Consider the following 20,284-nt stretch of genomic DNA (forward strand, 5'->3'; position numbering starts at 1 on the left):
AAATTTATTGGATATTATCACTTTTTTTTTCCTAGGTAAATTTTAGTATAATTTTGTCAAAACACTTCCATCTCTTGCCCTCAGAACAAAGACACACCATCTTGGGATCATATGGGGAGGGGGGTGTAAAAATTGGGGCTGGGGAGAGGGAGTAACACCATGATTGTGATGAATTTTTCTATCTAGGAATATGATAGGGATTTCTATTTTTATATTTTCCATTATTCCCCTCAATAGTGTTACAGCTTTTATCATGTAAATTCTGCATGTTATTTGTTAAACTTGTGCATAAATATTTATCTTTTTTGTTACTCTCGTAAACAATTTTTCCTTCCATTTTTCAATTTGAAATTGTGTTTATAAAATAAAGTTACTGGGTTTACGTACTTAGGGTTTCCAGACAATACTGTCATCTGCAAAAAAATTTCTACTTTTCCTCTGCAATTTTGATATTTCTTTCTCTTAATAATTTATATTTTCTTAGCATTATCTCATCTAGTGCTGTCCATTATCATATGATTTCTCTCATCTATGGAACATAAGAACTAGGAAGATCGGTAGGGGAAGGAAGGGATAAAGAAAAGGGGGGGGTAATCAGAAGGGGGAATGAAGCATGAGACTGTGGACTCTGAGAAACAAACTGAGGGCTTCAGAGGGGAGAGGGGTAGGGGAAGGGGATAGGCTGGTGATGGGTAGTAAGGAGGGCACGTATTGCATGGTGCACTGGGTGTTATACGCAACTAATGAATCATTGAACTTTACATCAAAAACCAGGGATGTACTGTATAGTGACTAACATATAATAAAAAAACATTAAAAAAATAATTTATATTAAAACATGGCCCACTTCACCTAGTTTTTCTAATTTATTTGCATAATTTGTTATCTAATAATTCTTATTAATTTCTTTTGAATCTGTGCTTATATCCTTTTTGTTTGTTACTCAAGGAATTTTTGTTTACTTGCCTTACCTACTACAGTAAAGAGTAAAGATACTCTTTTTTCAATATTATTATCTTTGAAGTTAGAAAATTCTTCCATGCAGTTAATCTGTATGCCTCATCCTGCTGTTGGTCTTCACTGCTTTTTTCTTTTTTTTAACTTTGTCTGCAATAAAATGAAGACCACTCTGATAGCTTTTTCTACTAAGATTATTATGAAGTCACTTGTTAGCTTTCTTCTAAGCTAGATAATTTTAGTTTCTGGATATAGCCTCATGGAACACAGTTTTCTAAAATCTTTATATTTCTTGGAATTTCTTGAGATTTAACATTTTGGCTAAATTCTTAACATACTTCCTTCCTGTTGAGGGATCTTAGTCACAATTACATTGTTTGCCTTTAAAAAATAGTAGTCTAGCCTACTATATATTTTAAATAGCCTGAGTAACTCCATCCTCAGAGCAAATAGTGTTTTGAGAGTTAAAAATGATAAGTATATTTTTTGTTTTGTTTTTTAATATTTTCAGGGAAAAAGAATTGTTGACAATGTCATGGATAGACAGTGTTTCAGCAGTCTTGAAAATAAAGGTTGTCGCGTAAGCTAGTTAGGTCCTGGGGTTCCATGTTTGTCCAGAAACACTCTGTTCCTTATTTTTGAATGTGTTAGGAGGTTGGCAAAGAAAAGCATGTTTGTAAGGCAGATAGGAAAATAACAGGAAGATGCAAGATGGGGCTAATACTAATATACTAATACATGTAAATATGTGTTAGCATGTGTTTTTATGCAGATGTGATCAAGTATGATTATGTTTTTCCAGGATAAAATGAATGTACTAATAGTAACTTTAATAGGTTCAATTTAAACTTTGTAGGTAATAACAATATCTTCTAAAAATCCAGCATTAACGATTGGCATAGCTGCAATTGAGTCATCTTGAATAAAGCAATGCAAAAAGTTGCTTTTAAAAAGGAAGCAGCAGTGATTTTGTGCATATTCAATTTTATGATGATATACTTACTGTATGTTAATAATTTGCCCCCACTGAGAAATGGCTTCTAGAGGATCACAGTGCATTACTTGCATTAGAATAGAATAATAATGAAATTCTCTCTCTGTCACCCTCTTTTAGGTCATGGAAAATGGAAGATTTGCAAAGTACAAGTATTTTACCCATGTCATGATCAATAAGACAGATATGTTAATGATAACTAAAAGGTAAGTTTCTTTCTGGAATGTAATTGGATGAGAGGTTGACTGAGAAGCCACTCACGAAGAGCAGCAGTCGACATCCGTCATTTGTTGCAGACAGTCACACTGATTCCTGCTAACTCTGGTCCTCTTGTGCTACAAGCCTTGTACCAAAAACCTTACATAAGTTCATATTTAGATTTGTGTGTGCATACATATAAGTGCATAGCCATGCACAAATATAAATAATTTAGTATTTTTTCAACCAATATGAATAGCACAGAAATTCCCATGAAACTATACCATTTCTTCCCCTTCTGAAAAAGTACACGATTTCAGATTAACCCACAAGTCTTCTGGTGATATCTCTTCATTAATGCATAGAAATTCACTCACATACGTACATACACCATTGGAGACAGATCAGTTCTTACATGGATACCCCCAGCTATAGCCAAATATAGTAGACTATAGACGGTAGAGGTACATGTAAAAATACACAGCTTCGGAGGGGCTATTTTTTGCAAGAGTCGTTGTTAAACTGAGGAAAAGAATGAGCTGGTGCAGTATTAAAACGGGGATTTCTGGATGGATGGCACAGAGTGAAAATATGCCTGAGGGGCAGAGATTATGGCTGAATAGAAAGGAGTGGTCAGTAAGCCTCTGTGGTTTTGTTCGCTATGGAAAAGGTGAAGTTATATGAACATCTTGTTAGTTCAAGCTCACTGTTGAACTTAGCAGTCATTTCTAATGTTTTTCATCCTAATCATTTCTGAGTCTAAAATTTACACTATCTAATTTTCTTATTTAAAAAGTAACACAGAGTAGAAAATTCACATGGTATTAGAAGATACACATGTAAAGTTAGTCTTTATTCCGTCCCAGATACCAGTCCCTCCTTTCCCTGTCCCAGAGGCAACCCCTTTGACTTGTTTCCTTCTTGAACTTTCTGTGCTTATACAAGCATCAAGCATGTATGTCTTAACATAAATGGAAATCTGTTACATGTACCATTCTGTAATTTTTTGCTTTAGATCTATGTCAATATCAGCATATGGACATCTTTCTTAATTTTTAAAGGACTGCTTAGCGTTCATTTAGAATATGTACTGTATTTTACATCTAAGTTGTTAATAAACTTTTATAATTAGGGACAGTGCTTCAGCAGCCATTTCTGTTCATAGCGATTTTCGGTCATGTTTTTCTTAACCCTCTCTCCCATCATTGACATGTGAAGCGTGACTCATCAGAGTTAAACAGCAGTCAGCTGCAAAATTTAATAGTTTACAATTTAGTTTGCAACATTTAAAAACTGACCTTCTCAACACAGTAGACCTCTTTAAAGGAAGTCCTTTAAACTTGATAAAGTAAGGGAAGACAGTGAGTTGTAGTTGACTGAAAGGTGGTATTCATACTTCACATTTCCTTTCTTTCCAAGTTTCAGATTTGAGGATTTAAAGGGTCTTTGAATGGGGGGGCGGGGAGTACCAGGTGCCCGCTGCCAGATTAGCCTGTCTTGGATTTTTCACATGGTTGAAGATGTGTGGAACAGTCCCTGTAATCCAGGATTGGTGAAAGAGGGGAGCAGAGACAGAAGATTGAAGTGAGAGATGTAAATCCTGATGCGCTTGTTCCTGCCAGGAGCCAGCTCTTAAATGCAGTCCCTTGACTTACTTAAAAAACAAAACAAAACAAAAAAACAGCTGGTTGCACCTAGAATTGATGTTTCAAGCAGAAAGAAGACCTGGGAAAGTAAAGGCCTTTGAAGGAAGGATTAAATAGAATTATTATAGACAGAATGCATTTTCATTTGATTTTTTTTCCTTTAAGGTGGGAAAACAAAAATTAATTTTAAAATACTTTTTTGAGGTAGGTTGGTAAGCCTTTTGCATGGAGCCTTGGTAATAAACATTCTAAAGTGATTAATTACATGAAAGTTCTCCAAGATATTAGCTAATAATAGATTCTATAAATTTTTTCTATTGTGTGTAAAATACCTTACATATTTGACTTTTAGAAGTTACATTCATTTTTTCTAACATAAGTATGTTGTGCTATAAATTTCCCACTAAGCATGGTTTTAGCTACATCCCACAGATTTTGCTATGTTGTGTTATATTTTCATTCTCATTCACTTAAGATATTTTCTCATTTCTTCTGAGATTGTTTAACCCATGGATTGTATAGTAGTATGCTAATTTCCAAGCATTTGGAAATTTCTGTTACTAGTTTCTCGTTTAATTTCATTATGATCCGAGGATATACTTTGTATGATTTCAGTTCTTTTATATTCCTTAAGGAATATAAGATTTTTTTTATGACTCAGAATATAGTCTCTCTTAGTTAATGTTTTATGTGTACTTGCAATGAATGTATATCTTGCTGTTATTATATTATTGGACATAAATCCCTTTATTTCTACAGTGGATTCTTTTTTGTCCCCCCAGTGGTGTATTGTTTGTAACAAAAGGAACATTTGGACAGCTTACATGTGAGTGGCAGTATAGTTTTGATGAGTTTACCAAAGAGCCATTCATTGTTCATGGGAGAAGATTACGCATTGAAGCAAAGGTATGTTAAATAGAATAGATGTTTTTAAAAAACTTGGAACTGAAAATAATACATTGAAATGGTCCTCTTTCCTTTTGTAATTTTCCCATCTCTTTTATAGACATTGCTTTGTCTTACTGTGGTTTTCCTTTATACCTCCTGTCTTATTCCGGCTTAAAGAAAAGCAAGCTAGGCCAAGAAAAAATATGTGACTTTGTGTGCTGTTGTGTTGACAGCAATGTTCCTGGGCCTTCACTTTCTAGAACCCCAACTTCTCACTGCTGTCCAAGACACAAAAATGAGAAAATCATTTGTATACCTCAGAATCCCTAGAAGTTCCATACAAAATGTTTTTCCCTGACAATCTTAAAAAAAGGACACTTGAAAAGTTACCTCTCTCTCTAACAGACAGTTATTGGTGGTACTTTTTATAGATACCAACTTCCCAATTCCATTATAATCTTGAGGGTAGAGACCATTTCTCACTCTGCATTGATAACTAGCATGGTATCTGGTACTTGGATGTAGATATAATGAATTGTTAGTCATTTGGCAAATCACAGAGACTCAGTATCCATTGTAAGTTTTAAAGATTGCAGGAGGTATTATAAGTGATACAAAGAAATGCAAGGTATTTGTCCTCAAAGTATTTGACCAGATACCTTTGTGTAGGGGCACTTTGGCACTGGCTGTATTAGTAGGAAATACTGTAAATGATACAGCCCAAGTAAGTTTTGTTCTTTGTTATTTTGTTTTATTTTGATTTTGAGGAATTTAATTGGTTCCTATAACTGAAAGTCTAAGTCTGTATCTGCTAGTTAGATGTGCTCCTGTGATGTTATTAGCAGTTACTCTCTCTCCCTTCCTGTCCTCCTCCATTCTCCCCTTCTTCACCACCCCCACTTCTAGGTTCTGCTTTCTTCAGTGTTGTCTTCATTGTCAAGCTGGCCAGCAGAAGTTCCAGGTTTATATCCTACTAGCTCAGCAGCATGAAAGCTTCTCACTGGGTCTCACTGGGCCACCTTTGGTCACATACCTATTCCTGAGCCAGTCACTTTGGTCAAAGAGCTGTTATGAGCCAGTTGGCCAGGTGAGGGTCATGGGATCACCGTGGTGCTACCAAGAAGGAAGGGTCAGCTCTATCTGAAGTATTTGGAGTGAGAGAAGGTGAGAAATAGTTGCCCAAAGGAGATTCAAAAAGTCGTAGCTGAGGAAGAAGCAGTAGACACAGGCAGGCAGAAACAGATGTTTTCTGGGCTAGCCGATAGAACAGAACTGCCCCGGGGCCTTGTGTTTAACCATTAAAGATCACGTCTCAGTCTTACCACTCATTCCAAAGACACAGGCAGCTCCTGAGTAGACTGGCTCTTTGTTCTTGAGGATCCTAGACCAACTTACACTTTGAGAATTTCTCTGATTCACTCAGAAAATGAAAGGCCCTGTTGCCTTATGCGAAATAATGGATAGTGGCTATTACCTTCTGCTCTAGCCTATACTGCTTTCCTGGCTTTTTTCATATCTTTTTCTCTCTCTAAAGATAAACTTCTTCTTATCTTCTTGGTTTCTTTCCCTTTTACCTTTTCCTGAAACCTTTTATCAGCAAATATCTGCGTGTGTGTGTGTGTGTGTGTGTGTGTGTGTGTGTGTTTTAAGTAAAAGAATCTGATATCTTTTGAGTCTATTTATGTGAATGTTTGAATTACTAGAGAAATTGTTCGACCTATGAGACCCTCACATTGCTTCCTGTATAGCTCTGCCCTAAGTTAATAGAGGTAAACATCGCCCTACTCATCATTAGTCCTATTATTTCTGTTTGTCCCTCTTATGCTTACTATCCACCATTAGCTCTCCCCACAAACACTGAAAAGAATACCAGAGGAGTGTAAAAGTGGAAGACAAAAAAAAAAAAAAAAGAAAAGTAGAGGGCATTAAGCCTAAGCTACATTCTTATTGCATGACTGATTTAAAATATCAGAAGTTACATACATACACACACCCCTGTACACATGTGTATATTATTTTTTAACTGAACTCATCTTGATTTCATGGCCAGATACCAAGAACTATCTGAGAAACTATTTGGAGGGGAAAACACTGCTCTGACTTACCTCCTCATCCTTTGCATAAACGCTGTATGGCTTTAGCAGTTGAAATCTCAAAGCTTCCTAATTTAAGCTTAATGATAATGGATATGTTAGAATTAAGTCTTTTTTTTCCCCATTTGTGTTTGATTCTTCTTGGTTCTTCATTCTTGGCTTTTTTAAAGGTATATGATTTGTGTAAGGTGGACACTTTAAGCACAGATTTATAAAACTGTGGCATTTTTTAAATCCTATTTCTACAACTGGATTTTCATTTTAATGAAGTTACTCTGTTTATAGGAACGGGTGAAGTCTGTGTTTCATGCCAAAGAGTTTGGAAAAATAATTAACTTCAAGACCCCAGAGGATGCTAGGGTAAATATAAGAATCTCTTTTACTTAAACAGATAGAAGCTTCTCATTTCAAAGCCATGTAATAAGTTGGACTGTTTTCTAAGACAGATAAATTTTGTTTTTAATTTTGTTTTTGCATTTTTACAGTTTTAGTGTATGTAACTGGATAATGTTTCCTCAAAACTATGTTTCATTACCACCTTTCTCAGTTTCTCTGTAATATGTTTTTCATTTAATCTCTGTCACCATGTTATTTTATCCCAGAAGGTTTGTTTTTAATCTTTCTGCTCTGCCAGAAACATCCAGAGAAGGCTACTGGGTTCAGTTCTCATTCTTTGTTTATCTTAGAGACATTCCCACTAAGTTCTTCTTACGTTAATAGAAGCACATATACCTCTGCTGAAGCTTCTCGTAATGGGATAACCCTAATATTGCCTCCAGGGCTTTCATCTGGCACACAGCCCCAGTGATAATAGACATTATTGGTAGGAAGGTTCACATTATATTTGCATTTTATTTTTGCAATTTTAAAGCCTTTAAAATAGAAAAGATCTGTATGATGAGAGCACCCAAAATGCTCAAGAAGGTTGCTATGCTGCCAGCCACTGTAGCATTATATGTAATTATTCCTACTCCATCAGTAGAATCCCATATATGGAATCCTGAAGGTCAGAATTGACATCAGTCAGAAGTAAGTTTGCATAGATAGTTTTCACACTATGCCACAGTTATTCAGCCAGCTGCCAAATTACCCTTCTCTCTCAGGATGGTTTATTTTACTTTTCTTGTTCTGAAGATGAATATTCAAGTCCAAAGACCTTAGAAAAACATTCTTAACTATTAAATCAAACCTGGTACCATTGTCTCTGAACTTCCGGGCTATTTAACTGAGGTAAATGATGTCTTATGCAGGATGAATTTAATTATTGGCCATGAGTATACACCTAACCAAACTAGAAAGCCAACTTCTAAATTTACATTCATTACATTGTGAGTTTCATTGCAAGTTCTTGAAATAAGCAAATGTTGGTTTATTTCCCCACAACAGTGGATCCTCACAAAACTAGAAGAAGCAAGAGAACCTTCCCCAAGATTATGATGGAGAATACTGCCTGAAGAGACACAGCAATAAATCATTAGAGTTTCAACCTTGTACCTTCCAAAACCAATTTGGGAAGTATAGTACAGAAGTAATCTCAAGTACTGAAGGAAAAAACAAAAAACAAAAAATTGGTTACAATCAGGTAAAGCAATCATGTGATTAAAATATTTCAACTCATTGGGGATCCATTTGGTTTTCTAACTTGAATCATGCATCTAGTTAAAATTCTAATTACTTTATAAAAGAAACATTTCTTTTATGAATCTTAAATATTTGCTCCAAGTGGTTCTTTGCAACGCGGAGAAATTGCCCATATTGCGCACCTGCCATGGAGCTGAGTTTAATGTTTCTCGTTCGTATTTTAGACTTCTGTCGTGCTTACTTCAGACTCCCTGAATCAGTAACAGGTAAACGATCAAATCAAATATAGCCTCAATGGTATCGAGAGAACCTTAGTGGTAGTTTCTTTAGAAACATGAAGTTCTTTTTACAGATAAATATTTTGGTATTATTTTCCTTATTTTTTTTATAAAGGATAGGTTTGAATTATACTTCCACAGCATGACTATGAAAAACAACCTTTTTTGATATATATAATATAATATAATATAATATAATATAATATAATATAATATAATATATAATATTAGATTGAATAATACCCCTTCAAGCCTCATCTTAAGAAGGGCTGGAAGAAATGAGTGTCATACCCAAAAAGGAAAAGCCCTTTTCAGAACTTTGAAGCCTTAGAAATACTTCCTCAAGCCAACTTCATGGGGACTACTTGGTTTACCCAAGTCACATTTTTAACAGATTGCTGACTTTAACGGAAAATCCCTGAAGCCTTAACAATACCAACTTTCCATTCACTGATAATATGAAATAAACGAAATTCCCACCATCTTAGATACAACTTATGCTTCAGAACAGGTAGCCCTTCTTGTAACTAAGTGTCTGTACTCTAAAGTGTCGATTACCCGTTCTGTTGGCAGAAGATTGAGAATTGCTGCTGTGCTTTCTCTGCAGTTATTCAAATCAGAATCACTTTTAAAAGCTCATCAGGATAAAAATCATGGGCTGCGCATTAGTAAAAATAAGGTCATGGGGTTATTTTCCCTTGGTTTTTGTCCAAGATCCTTGTACCTTAATATAAATGGACTTTTTCAAGTGAAAGGGGATGAATATATGATTGTGAACCATGAAGAGAATGATGCAGTGTCTTATTTAGTTATTGAATAGTACAGAGTATTTGATGCATGTCGTATGTGCCATGAAATTATTATAAACTGTTTTTGGGATTGGAGACTCTGTATAGTCGGTGATTGTGAAATTTTTCTCAGGGTCCGCAAACCCTTGCTTTGTTGTAAAAGCTAAAATAAACAGCATGCCAGACGGTAATTGTATTTCTTCCTGACCGAATCCTACTACTGATTTTCCTTTGATTATAAAAACACTTCATTATCAGTAGTTTCCCCCAGAATGTGTTTTTCTTTGCTGAACATAACTTGAATCAAATGATGACAAATTTCATATCCCATGGTAGTGCGTGTTCCCATGATAACTTTTGTTCAGAGCAACATAGACATTTTCTCTGTTGCTCAGCTCCTCCGATTTTATATACATTAGAATTAAAACTAAAAGTAGTGGCCAGAAAACTTTCATCAGATTGTCCCCATTTTAAATGTTGCTTTACTGGAGTTCTATTCAGTGCCATTAACCAAGTACCTCTTTACCTACTACAGTTTCATGATTTCATTCTCAGAAAAAATACAGACCCATAACTTCTTGGGTGTTCCATGGTAAAGGGGAAAAGCCTAAAAGAGTAAGCAAAGATTTTTCTAGTTTCCTCTGGAGAGCAGAAGGGAACGGGTCTTATAACTAGTACTGAGGCAAAGCCAGCCTGCCTGTTCTTCCTGCTCACTTACCCATGAGGACCTAGAAATATCTTTTCTTATTTTTGAGTAATGGTCTGCCCATCAACACCTCCCGTCACTTCCTTTGTTTCTAGAATAGGAAGACCCACGATTACAAGAGCAGTCATTTATCGATTGTCTTAGGAGATTGTCTGTATCTAAATAAGGAACAACTGTAGATCACTAGATAAGGAGTCTTTTTAGCATAACATTTTATAATTCTATGTTTGATTCTATATTCTTTTTTCTTAAACATTACAGAGTCCATAATCTTACTGTATTTGAAAATAATCTTCCCTGAATTCTATTTAACATGTAATGGCTCTCTGTTTGAGAGCTTTAAGCTTCTCCTGGTTGGTTAGGTAGCTGCTATGGGATGAGATCCCGAGTATTGTGTTCCCTTCTCTGTGTTGTAAGCTCTATCCCCAGCCCCTTATTTCTAGCCCAGCATCTGTTCTGGTCCATGAGGATTGTGTAAAGCCCAACAAAGAGTATCTGTCCCCTGCCAACTCTCCTCCGGAAAACTATGATCACTAGAAATAGCAACTTTGATTTCTGGTACAATGAGAAGCTTGCGATTTCTTCACATTTACAGGATACTGTCTGAACCCAAGAGCATGTGCACTTCTCCGTTGGCCTCGCTCTTACTGTGTATGTATTAGCTGCTTTTCCCCCAGTATTAAGACCTTGGGATTTCCCCCAGGTTCAGTTTAATACAGCCAAGTTATTTTCTGGTCCCTAAATAATCATTAGCTGCTGTAGGCAGTCCTTCCCTGATCCACCCTCCTCCACAATTCTAACCCATGACAAAACTGTCCTGTGGCCTCCAAATAAATAAGAATTTCTTCTTATATAATTTCCATCATGATTATCTTTTTTTTATGATGGTAATAACAGTAAATTTTCCCAGTGAATATGTATGCATCTAGCTTATCTCTTAGAAATATTGTAGTATTTTATTCTTGTCTGAGAAAAAAAATATAGTGCTGAATTTTCTGCACCTTAGTTATTCAGTCATCACTTGCCAGTGTTAAGTGATCCCTCAGGCCAAGCCAAGGTCCTGTATTAAAAAAGGCTGGGACAGGAGATACTAGGCTGGTTTGCCTATAGGAGTTGCAACTGGGTGCTGAATACACTGCAGATAGAAGTAGCCGTTTGGAACTGATGTTTTCCTGTTCCTGCCAACACAATTGAGAGAAATTTGTTTGGGTCAAGATCAATCAAAATCCTCAAGGACAGTGTTTTTCAAACTGTAGGTCCTAACCCGTTAGTGGGCCATAAAACCAGTTTCACAGCTCAAGGCCAGCATATTTTAAAAGTGGAATAGAAATGAAAATAAGAGAACATTGCATGTAACAAGGTTAAATATTATTTTCTGAGATGTTTCCTAAATAGTTTACATACTATGTGTACCGGGTTATAATATAAAACGTTATTTCCTATTGTGAATTGCAGTTTAAAAACAAAACAAAACAAAAACCCTTGAGAACCTCTGCTGTGGGAGGCGTGGCCCCAGCACTGATTGTTGCAACAGTCTGGATTGTGTGGAGCCTGACCTTAGATAAGGAGCAGCAGATCCAGAACTCAGGGACGTCTTCAGATTGTGAGCACTGTCTTTTTCTTTTGAGTGAGAAGATAGGCTGGGTCTTGTTTTGCTTTTTATAAGATATTTTCCTTTCCTGATGCCCTCCGGTACCAGAAAAAGCATAGAAAAGTTAGATCTGCAAACAACACCCAGAAAAATTCACAGGCTTTTAACTAGAGATTCTTTAGCTATGGATATTTTAACCTCTCTCCCAGTAAACATTTTACTAGGATTGGGGACAGAAGTTCTCTCCTTTTATGAATTTGCTCTATCCACCTTCGGTATGGTTCACTGTAAGGTGGTAAAGGCCCTTAAAAATGGGGAGCTTAGCTATAGGTCACACTTTTGTAGGGTCAAAGTACTCGTTCTTTGGAGGGTGCTACACAAATGTCGGTGCAGTTGATGTGAAATAATTGGATTTCCTCATTTCTGTAGATATCCAGTAGAAATAACCTGCATCCCTCATTTAAGGTTCAGGACAAAATTCATTCAATCTGACTTTCTTTGGTGCTATTACCCAGTATCCCCTATAGTTCCTTCATATGCCTTAAAAGAGGGCCGTTCACCCAGTGCTTTGAAATATACTTTTGAAATTATACCTGACTGCTAATGCTGACCAATCAAGTTGGTATTAATCAGTTATAATTTTTATGGTTCGTTGACTCTCTAGTTTTGGTCATTGGCCAATACAGCTATTAATGGAGACCTTTGCTTGTGCTTCTTTTCTTTCTGCCACAATTGGGGTAAAGGAATACTTGTTTCAGGGTTATTCTGCAAGCAGGCCAGCGCATGGGCTGAGAAGATCCTGGATCCTACTCTATTACAAACTTCCTTCATGTTTCTTTAATTGAAACCTTTTCTACTTTATTTCCTGTTTTGTAAAATAAATTGTGCCATGTCATTAAAAAAAAAAAAGTTTTACTTTAGAAGTATGGATTCTTTTTTTAAAGCATAATAGCATTTTCAAAAAAGTTGATAATTTCGGTTACCCAAAGAGCTACATAACAAATGTAACTTCACATTTTATAGTTTGATATGTGTGTACTTGGACTTTTTATAACCTTATACAATACAAATTAATATGTATTATAGTTTAATGCCGCTATGATATGATCTGTCGATCTGAAAACCCTGTCACTGAACACCACTCAGTAAGTATTGCTCTGAGACCTTAATAATGGGTCCCTTCTAGTGAGGTCCTGTAACAAGAAATCGTGTGAGAGTTAGACAATAAAAAGTCTAATAATCAGAAGAGTATTTAGAACCTGTTGGAAAGCCCCCCTATCCCTTATTATGCCATCATACTTCTCCATTTAGGGGCTGAAAAACACTCAAAAATGTAGATTACATTGAAATGTTCTCAATATCAACAATTTCATACACTATCTATTAGAAATTATACCTGGGGCTTGTTTCAAGGTCGGGTAGATTGTTACAGACTTTTTAAAAAGTGATCATCTCTGTATGTGAATATGTGTATGACAAATGAAAATGGATTGTTTAGGGAATGTGCATGTTAAAAATACTTCCTTACTAATTTTTCTATTGACGAAATAGTCTGTGCTTCTTTGGGATGCTTACTATTCTTTGGTAAAAATATGGTTATTATGATGTCAATTTTTAGAATATCTATTTCTGCAATGCTGCCATATTTCCTTCACTTTTGTGTTCCTTATTACCCCTTATGTGGGCTCCTGACCCAATTGCCTGTTATAGTCTCTGCCTTGTTTTTTTTTTTTTATGTTGATAATTTATAAACAGAAACATTTATAGTGACGTTCTTCCCCTTGAAATTGAACTTGGTCTTTTTTTTTTTCCTGCAAGTTGATTAGCCATGCTCACTAATGACTTTTTTCTAAACAAGTATTAATTTTTGCACTTGGTTAGAATTAGATTTCTTGGTCAGATGACTCCTCAGTTTATGTATACTTTTTCAAATAAAATGGGTCAAATAAAATTTTCTGATCTTCAGTCTGCTTCTGTTTTTAGTTGTTGGGTAGAACCAGAAACATTACCAGTGAGTCCTCCCTCACCTATCTAAACTCTGCCCTCTTGGGGGCCTAAATAAATGTGTATAACAAACAGATTGGCCAAAGTCCTGATTTTCGTATACAACAGCATTCCAGCCCAGCATGGTCCTTGGGAACTAAAAGCTTGTGGTTAATACTTCGTAAATTCTTAAGCAAAGCACCGAGACTGTGCCTCTCGACCTCAGCAACCTTCAGATGGCTCATTTCCTCCGACCTCAGCAACCTTCAGATGGCTCATTTCCTCCGTAAGTAAGGAGCATATTTTGAAAGAAGGGCTAGGAGAGAATTTTTTTACTTGCATAATTAATTAATAGTGGCAGAGATGATTAATTTACCTCTGATATGGGGAGTTCAGCCTTTGCGAGACTTAAGAAAATACTTTGTTATTACTGTCTTTTGTTATGATTTATTAGCTAGCCTTCCTGGTACTAGAATTGATTGAAAGCCATCATTTTCTAACATGCTTTGTCAGCCAAAGGTAAATTAAAAATAACAATAACTCAGTGCTAGCAAGAATTTAAAAAACAAAATCCTACATTAATTCCCTCTATTACTGGTGGTCTTGAGCGCTTAGCATTAGATAACTGATGGTCAGAAGCAGTTCCTCCCTGATCTTGAGTGCATGGTGTGTTTCCCCTCCTCCCCATGGTTCTGCTTTTTGTTTGTTCCATCTCTGTGCTCCCTTGGGCAAAGTTATCGTGGCTCTTTTCTTCCTAGACCTTCACTGTTCCAGCTAATTTTTAACATTTTGTCAGGTTCCAGAAAAACTGTTGCTTTGCATTCATTCCCTGAGGGAAGGCTGGCTTTTACAGCTTAATGTTGCTGTGGTAGAATCCCGAGCTGTAAGAATAATTCCTGTTTTTTCCAGCATTGATGCTCTTCTGCTTTGTACTAGCTTCACACTTGGAAGTGTTCCAACAGAATGAGAACCCGACTGTCCTCTAGCTGGCTAATAAAAACGCCCAGTTGCAGTTACAGGAACGCTGACACATTGTTCCATAACAAGCGAAACTCCCTGGGTAGGTTTTGTAGACTGATTGGAGAGAAGACTTATCACACCTTAAATCCCTAAGTGACATGCTTGTGTGTGTATTTGTACATGTGCTCATACTTTCAAATAAAAAGCAGAAACAAAACCCATATTGGGCCTCTAGTTTGAAGTATTCTGCGCTTCCCAGGTGGTCCTGCTTCTGTTTTATCGGGCCAGCTACTAAGGGAGCTCCAACACAACACGATGATGGATACAGAATACCTCAAAAAGGAGGATGAAGGGGAGTAAAAGATGCCACCGCAAAGCATGCCTCTTTGGCATAAGGATTGTTTTTAAGAACAGACACAGGAAAAGCAGAAGTTACCTTTTGTAAGGGACATTTATAAGCAAATCTCCATTTGTAAGGGTGTCTCTCTCTGTATTAAAAGAAGGATGACTCTCCATCACAAGAAACTCTTAATCCTGGAGAAGGAACCCAACTTACATCTGCATAGCGACCTTACCGTACTTTTCCTGGTAACCTCCCATAACTGGCCTTCCCCACCCCCAACATCTTTCTCGTGTTGGGGGGGGGGAAGAGGTAAGGTGATACCCTGGGCCATTTCAGAGGGTTACTCAGTTTTTCTGGGTTTCTCCCATGTTTACAGGAGGTCGACGTGTTATTGAACTGTTTTTCTTCTGTTAATCTGTCTTTTATTACAGGGGTAGGATCCACCCAAGAACCTAGAAAGGGATTGGGAAAATTATTTTTCCTCCCCTACAGTTTGGTGACTCATGATGGGACTTGCTAAAACAGCGTACTCCCTCTGGAGCCTGCAGACAGGACCCTGGAAAACTGGCAGAAGCTGGCAGAGGGTAAGAAGTCTTACCGACATCAGCTCTCCTAGCTCCCGCTCTGTGCCTAGTTGAGAGGAAGGGAAGATTTCACCTTCTTCATCCTTTACAAGTTTACATTAGCAGGAGAAAATATTTGTATGAACAGTTCTTTGTGTTTAGAGATTCTGGTAAAGATTCTTGTTATGAGTACCCTTGTTTTCTGTCGATCCCTTTCGTTCCAGAGTCCGGTCATTGTTCTCTGTTGTCTCTTTTGTCATAAAGAGGAGAACGATAGGCCAGAGGTTTTCCTTTCATTTTTGTTTGTGTCTTGAGAGCTTGGCTTTTTGACCAGTGAGAATACTCACCGTGGTCTCCACTAGAGGGAAGATGCAAGTATGGGTTTATATGTGGCAGCCAGTCAAATACGGCTGGGGATCCAAGACAGAAGGGAGAAGCGGCGTTCTCTCTACCCCACTGTGTCAGCTCTCAGGGGGGGTTTGTCTTAGGGGTTCCCAGTCCATAAGGGGCCTGTCGTCCCAACCTTCATTGTCTCAGTGCCAGAACAGTCCCATTCCAGTAGCATACGTCTGGTGTCACAGATTAGCAGGTCTGGGACTAGAGGTGTCTCACGTTCTCATGGGAAGCAAGAGACATCCTTTCACTACATCATTCTTACTGCCTGTGACAAGGGAAGGTCTTTGGTTTCTTAGGCTAACCCAAAGAGTGAACTTCCTGGATCTTTTAAGGACTGCATCTTTTCCAGCCAAGGGTTGGACACCTCTTGTCTGCCCAAAGGGGCACCTCTTGCATCCACGGTTAAGCCATAAAAAAAGCTCATGTGTTTGAGTCCCTATGGAGATTAATACAAGATTCTACTCATCAATAGCCAGATGATGGATCCTTTGAATTGGAAATACTTAAATGTTTAAAAAAAAATTTAGAGGTTTCTCGGTCTAAATGGATGTCTTATGGTATTTATGGAATGATAAATTGAAAAGAGGACATGAAGGAATATAGCATCCATTCTTAAGGACTCTCTTAAGATGAAGTTACAAAGCTCCTCTTATCTCCACTTTCAGAAAATTCTATCAGATTTAGAGAAGAAGTAGATCAGGGGCCATTCACAACCCTATTCACAGGGACCTTGACTGGCTGCTCAGGGGTCGTCTTCCCACCTGTGTTTATGTTGTAGTGATCAGACAAGCCAGCCAGCTCCCTCACAGAGGCAATGGATGGCCAGAACTCTCCCAGGCCTTCCTGCAAATGATCAGGAAACGGATTGGCTAAGGCTGATGTTCAGTGACTGATAAAAGCAATAGTAGAGTCTTTTCCCCCTAAAGTGAATTGGTCCAAGGTTGGATTATACACTCAAAAGAGGAGAGCATTCAGAGGTTCTTGTTGAACGCTTTATATACGCTTTACCAAGGCATACTGCATTAAACCCTGAAGTTCCTGGACATAGGAATCTTTTGACTTCCCTCTTAGTTGGACTGGAAGTCTTCCCCAATAATGATATAAAGAAGCAAACTGAAGATAATGTAGTTAGATAGGTGTGTCAGCCCCACAATATCATTCGGGCTCCCCTACTCCCTTGAGGAATTAGAAATACTATCTTTTGTCTTACAAATCTTTACAAAACTAGAAATGCAGTTCTAGAATACATAGTCCATCCATCCTTACCAATCCCAAAACCTCCCCCTCTTCATCTCAGAATGCTTGCAGATATTGTATTAGATTGGGATATTGGAAATAGAATTGTTCTGCACCCAAGAAAAGGAAAAATTTTAATAGTAATTACTCTAGACTTCTGATAATAGGCAACTATGCCCCAAACCCCTTGGAGACAACTTGGATACTTTCCCTGTGCCTTTGATGTACATCTTCTACCCCCATCGTCTCTGGGATCTGAGAGCCATCTCTTTGAAATGAAGACTTTAGGGAGATGATTCTCATCAGAAGGGAAAAAGGACCTATTTGGAAATTGGGCACTCTTAAAAAAAAGGTGTCTTCCATACAAATCTTGCTTAGCCATCTGAGTTAGCCATAAGTAAACTTATTCCATCTGCCAGAAACACAGTTTGGGTCCAGCTGTTCTTTTATAATCTGAGTTATGTGTAATTGTACCTGATTCACAGTTAAAATGTTACAGTGATAGGTATAAGGTCTCTGTGTTTATGTGTGTCTGTGTGTGTTGTAGATACGGTATTTTTCTATCTCCAGATGGTATTGCCAAAATTAATTTGTAAACCAGCTCTACTTAATTCGCTCAGAAATAACTGCTTATATGAATTAAGCATTTCTAGACTCAGAAGTATAGAAACTAACCCAAATGTTTTCCAAGTTCATATGATCTAGAAAAATATTCAGTAAAAGAAAAAAAACCTAGTTTAGTTTAATTGAAATAGGTATGCTTTCAAGATTGTCAGCTTTGGATGTAATGCAGACATACAGCTTTTATTCTACTGGGTTTATTAGTCAAATGAGTTCCTGTTATCTCTGTTACAAAACCTGTCAGCAAAATAACAGGATGATGGCCATAATGTCTCATGAAATATTTAGAAGTAATCTCAGTATGATTAAGAATGAGTGAATTAAGTAGATTTAAGTGGTATTAAAGTTTATGAATGAAATTTTCAACAATGATGTTTTATAACATATGTCTACTTTAAAATAGCTTTCAAAATCTTTTTGGTAATTTTAATCCATAAAATTTTCCAAAGTTAAATGATGGAAATTATCTAAATTTCCAAATATGATAAAATACTGAAACATCACTGAATGTAGGTTTATCTACTTTTGGCTTAATACAGAGAAACTAAACATATTTGGGTCTGTTAGTAAATGTCTTGTGCCACATTGGAAAATTATACTGTGAAGCAGCATATGCTTCTAGAAATTATGAAATGTATTCATAAATTTGCCAAACTACAGTTGATAACGGCTGCTTAGTTTTAGAAATTAAGGTTTCAGAGGGTTGGGAATTAAAACTACTAGAAATAGTAAGGAAAACCTCTCTGTATGCAAGGAAAGTAAGATGTGGTTTGGGTTAAGAAAAGGTAGGAGGTACAAAGATGCATTTCTGTTACAGGAAAGAGAAGTTGTGTTCTAGAGTAGAATGAGTTGTTTCAGAAGAGGAAGAGAGTAAGGGAAAACTGATTGGATATAGAAAGTTGGAAAGAGAAAACCTTGTGTAATTAAGCTAGCTAAAATGGAATGAATTCATAAATGTGTAAAGATAAACTTGACTCTCCGTAGTATACTCGTGTAAAACTAAAGCTTGGTTTTCTTCCATCTGCTAAAGGTGTAACTGAACCAACTTGAGTTTGCTCCTTGGCCAGTCACAGGTAAACACTATACCAGGTTGAGTTGTCGCACAAAGCAAAATTTATTTGCAACAAAAAAGGAGTTCATGGGGAGTAACTAAAAAGCTGTGACTCCCTGAGCAAGGGTGGATGAGTTCCTTTTATTTAGGGTTAGGATGAATATTTAAAAAGGGGGATCTCTCGGGGTGCCTGTGTGGCTCCATCCATTAAGTGTCTGACGCTTGATCGGCTCAGGTCATGATCTCAAGGTCATGTGATCGAGCCCCTGGTCAGGCTCTGCACCGGGCATGGAGCCTTGCTTCAGATTCTCTCTCTCCCCTTCCCCACGTCATGGGCACATGCTCACTTGCTCTCTTGCTCAAATAAATCTAAAAAAAAAAACCAAAAACACCTCTAAAAAGGGGATCTCTTGTCATCATATATGGAGGCAGGCATAAGATCCCACATGCACCTTAAGGAAAGATGCCTACGCCACATTGTACGTTACGTCAATGAGGCTTGTGCTCCTTGTTAGGTGGAGATTTTAGTATTACAATGAGGTAAAGGTTGTTGGTCACTCTAGAGGTCACTCCATGGTCCATCTGCTCAGGTGCGAGCCAGGGGTTAAGCTGAAACAGGTCTGGGTGGTCTGGGCCTGCTGGAGGTCTTACCAGGGCAGTTGCTGTGCTATTGCCTGAAGGGCGGTTTCGGTTCGCATTTGCCTGAGTTAGGAGACAAACGGGAAAGAAGAGCCAAAGGAAAAATGTAGGACAGAGGATGGTGAGTACAGGCCAGGGGGCAGTGAAGGTCAGGCCTTGAAGTCTAGCTCATAACAAAGGACCAAGTTCTCTCGGACTTTTGGTCTGCTCCTGATAAACTGTAAAAGGTTTCTGTCTTTTAAGTAAGCGGACCAGAAAGCAAAAGATTTTGTGTTCTACTGAAATAATTTCCTGTGTTTCGGGTTATCTCTATCAGGTCTTTGATTACTTAAGAAAACTGAGTCTTCTCAATATGAAGAGCCAAGTTTTGCTCACAACTAGTAACCTTCTGTATTTGCCTTTAAAATCTTTCGTCACTTTGGTTAAATAGGTAACCAAGTATTGTTTCCTAATTCTAGTCAAGTGTTCAAAACTACTGATATTTTAAAGAGCTGAAATTCAAATTCTAAATGAAGTCTTTCTGACCTTGAACTAAGTAGGGATATTCCAGAGGGCCCTTGGAACATCTCGAGATTTCTCTCTTTCCTTATAAAAAGAGCTATTAAACAAATTAGACTTTTGTTAAATTACATGGGAAGCACTGGCAAATAAGTGATGCTAATCTTCGTTTAGGTTGTATTTGTATAGGTACATGTTATTAACATAAAAGTTCCAGAAATTATAATTCCTAGAAATCTGTTATGTCATGGTATGTTACCACTTGTAATTCTAC

The 20,284-nt window shown here is 37.3% G+C and overlaps 1 protein-coding gene across 1 annotated transcript in view; it reads left to right on the forward strand.

The window, feature by feature from the left end:
- VPS13A (vacuolar protein sorting 13 homolog A) overlaps positions 1-13,530 on the forward strand; it is a 226,192-nt gene extending 212,662 nt beyond the window's left edge. Inside the window, exons 69-72 of the mRNA XM_045781058.2 lie at positions 2,072-2,157; positions 4,578-4,701; positions 7,062-7,136; positions 8,163-13,530. Of these exons, the coding sequence (XP_045637014.2) occupies positions 2,072-2,157; positions 4,578-4,701; positions 7,062-7,136; positions 8,163-8,213 (336 nt within the window). The 3' untranslated portion in view covers positions 8,214-13,530. The remainder of the gene's footprint in view (positions 1-2,071; positions 2,158-4,577; positions 4,702-7,061; positions 7,137-8,162) is intronic.
- Positions 13,531-20,284: the final 6,754 nt, after the last annotated feature.

This window comes from Ursus americanus, chromosome 34 (assembly GCF_024610735.1).
Source record: "Ursus americanus isolate L20-20 chromosome 34, mUrsAme1.1.p, whole genome shotgun sequence".
Lineage (NCBI taxonomy): Eukaryota > Metazoa > Chordata > Mammalia > Carnivora > Ursidae > Ursus > Ursus americanus.